This window comes from Buceros rhinoceros, unplaced genomic scaffold, assembly GCF_000710305.1.
Source record: "Buceros rhinoceros silvestris isolate BGI_N320 unplaced genomic scaffold, ASM71030v1 scaffold16569, whole genome shotgun sequence".
In the NCBI taxonomy this organism is placed as follows: domain Eukaryota; kingdom Metazoa; phylum Chordata; class Aves; order Bucerotiformes; family Bucerotidae; genus Buceros; species Buceros rhinoceros.
This window is the reverse complement of record NW_010431323.1, coordinates 42,230-42,898: the sequence shown is the minus strand read 5'-3', so window position 1 is coordinate 42,898 and position 669 is coordinate 42,230. Positions and strand designations below refer to the sequence as shown.

Here is a 669-nt window from a genome sequence, read left to right as displayed (position 1 = left end):
CTGAACTCCTTTAGCATCCAGGGAGTCCCAGAGCTGAGGTTTTAGGTATCCGTGTATGACAAGGTGTGTGTAGCAAGCACACCAACCTTCGTATTTCAGAATCATTGCAGCATCCGTTGGAGATAGATACAGGCTGCCACCGCCTCCTCACAATAGTTTAGACTAGTATACAGGCTTGCATACATCCTGCTTCAGCAGACAGGCAGGTCCGTCTGTAAAACTCTTTGTAGTAAAGCCAGCATAGTAGTTAGTTTGAGTAGAAGGTGGTGTAGCAGCATGTAAAAGCTGAACACAATTTACAGCTTCTACAACTGTCTCTTACCTGTACATTTGCCGTTGTTTTCTAAGGTCATGGCAGCATGCTCTCACAACCTGAGGAATCTCTACACGTGCCAAGCAGCAGCTGGCTGGAAGTAAGTTTATGGCAGATCTTTCTAATGGGAGCTCTTTCTACGTACTTGTGTGCAAACACCTTTAATTTGTCTGTGACAGATACCAATGTACAGAAAAAGAGGTGCGGGTTTACTACAAAGTCTTCCCTTCAGCAACAAGGCACGGGTTTCTGGGAGCAGGAGTGATAGAGAGACCTCTTCCCCACGTGTGGGGACTAGTGAGAGATCCTGGCAAAAGGCATCTGTACGACAGAACCATCAACACGGCTCCCGGACC

At 47.1% G+C, this 669-nt stretch overlaps 1 protein-coding gene across 1 annotated transcript in view; it reads left to right on the top strand.

Annotated features, from left to right (window-relative positions):
* The window catches only part of STARD9 (StAR-related lipid transfer (START) domain containing 9), a gene marked incomplete at its 5' end in the record, with an annotated part of 21,049 nt that overhangs the window by 17,991 nt on the left and 2,389 nt on the right, over window positions 1-669 (top strand). The window contains 2 exons of the mRNA XM_010143404.1: window positions 349-413; window positions 493-657. Coding sequence (XP_010141706.1) covers window positions 349-413; window positions 493-657 — 230 coding nt within the window. The remainder of the gene's footprint in view (window positions 1-348; window positions 414-492; window positions 658-669) is intronic.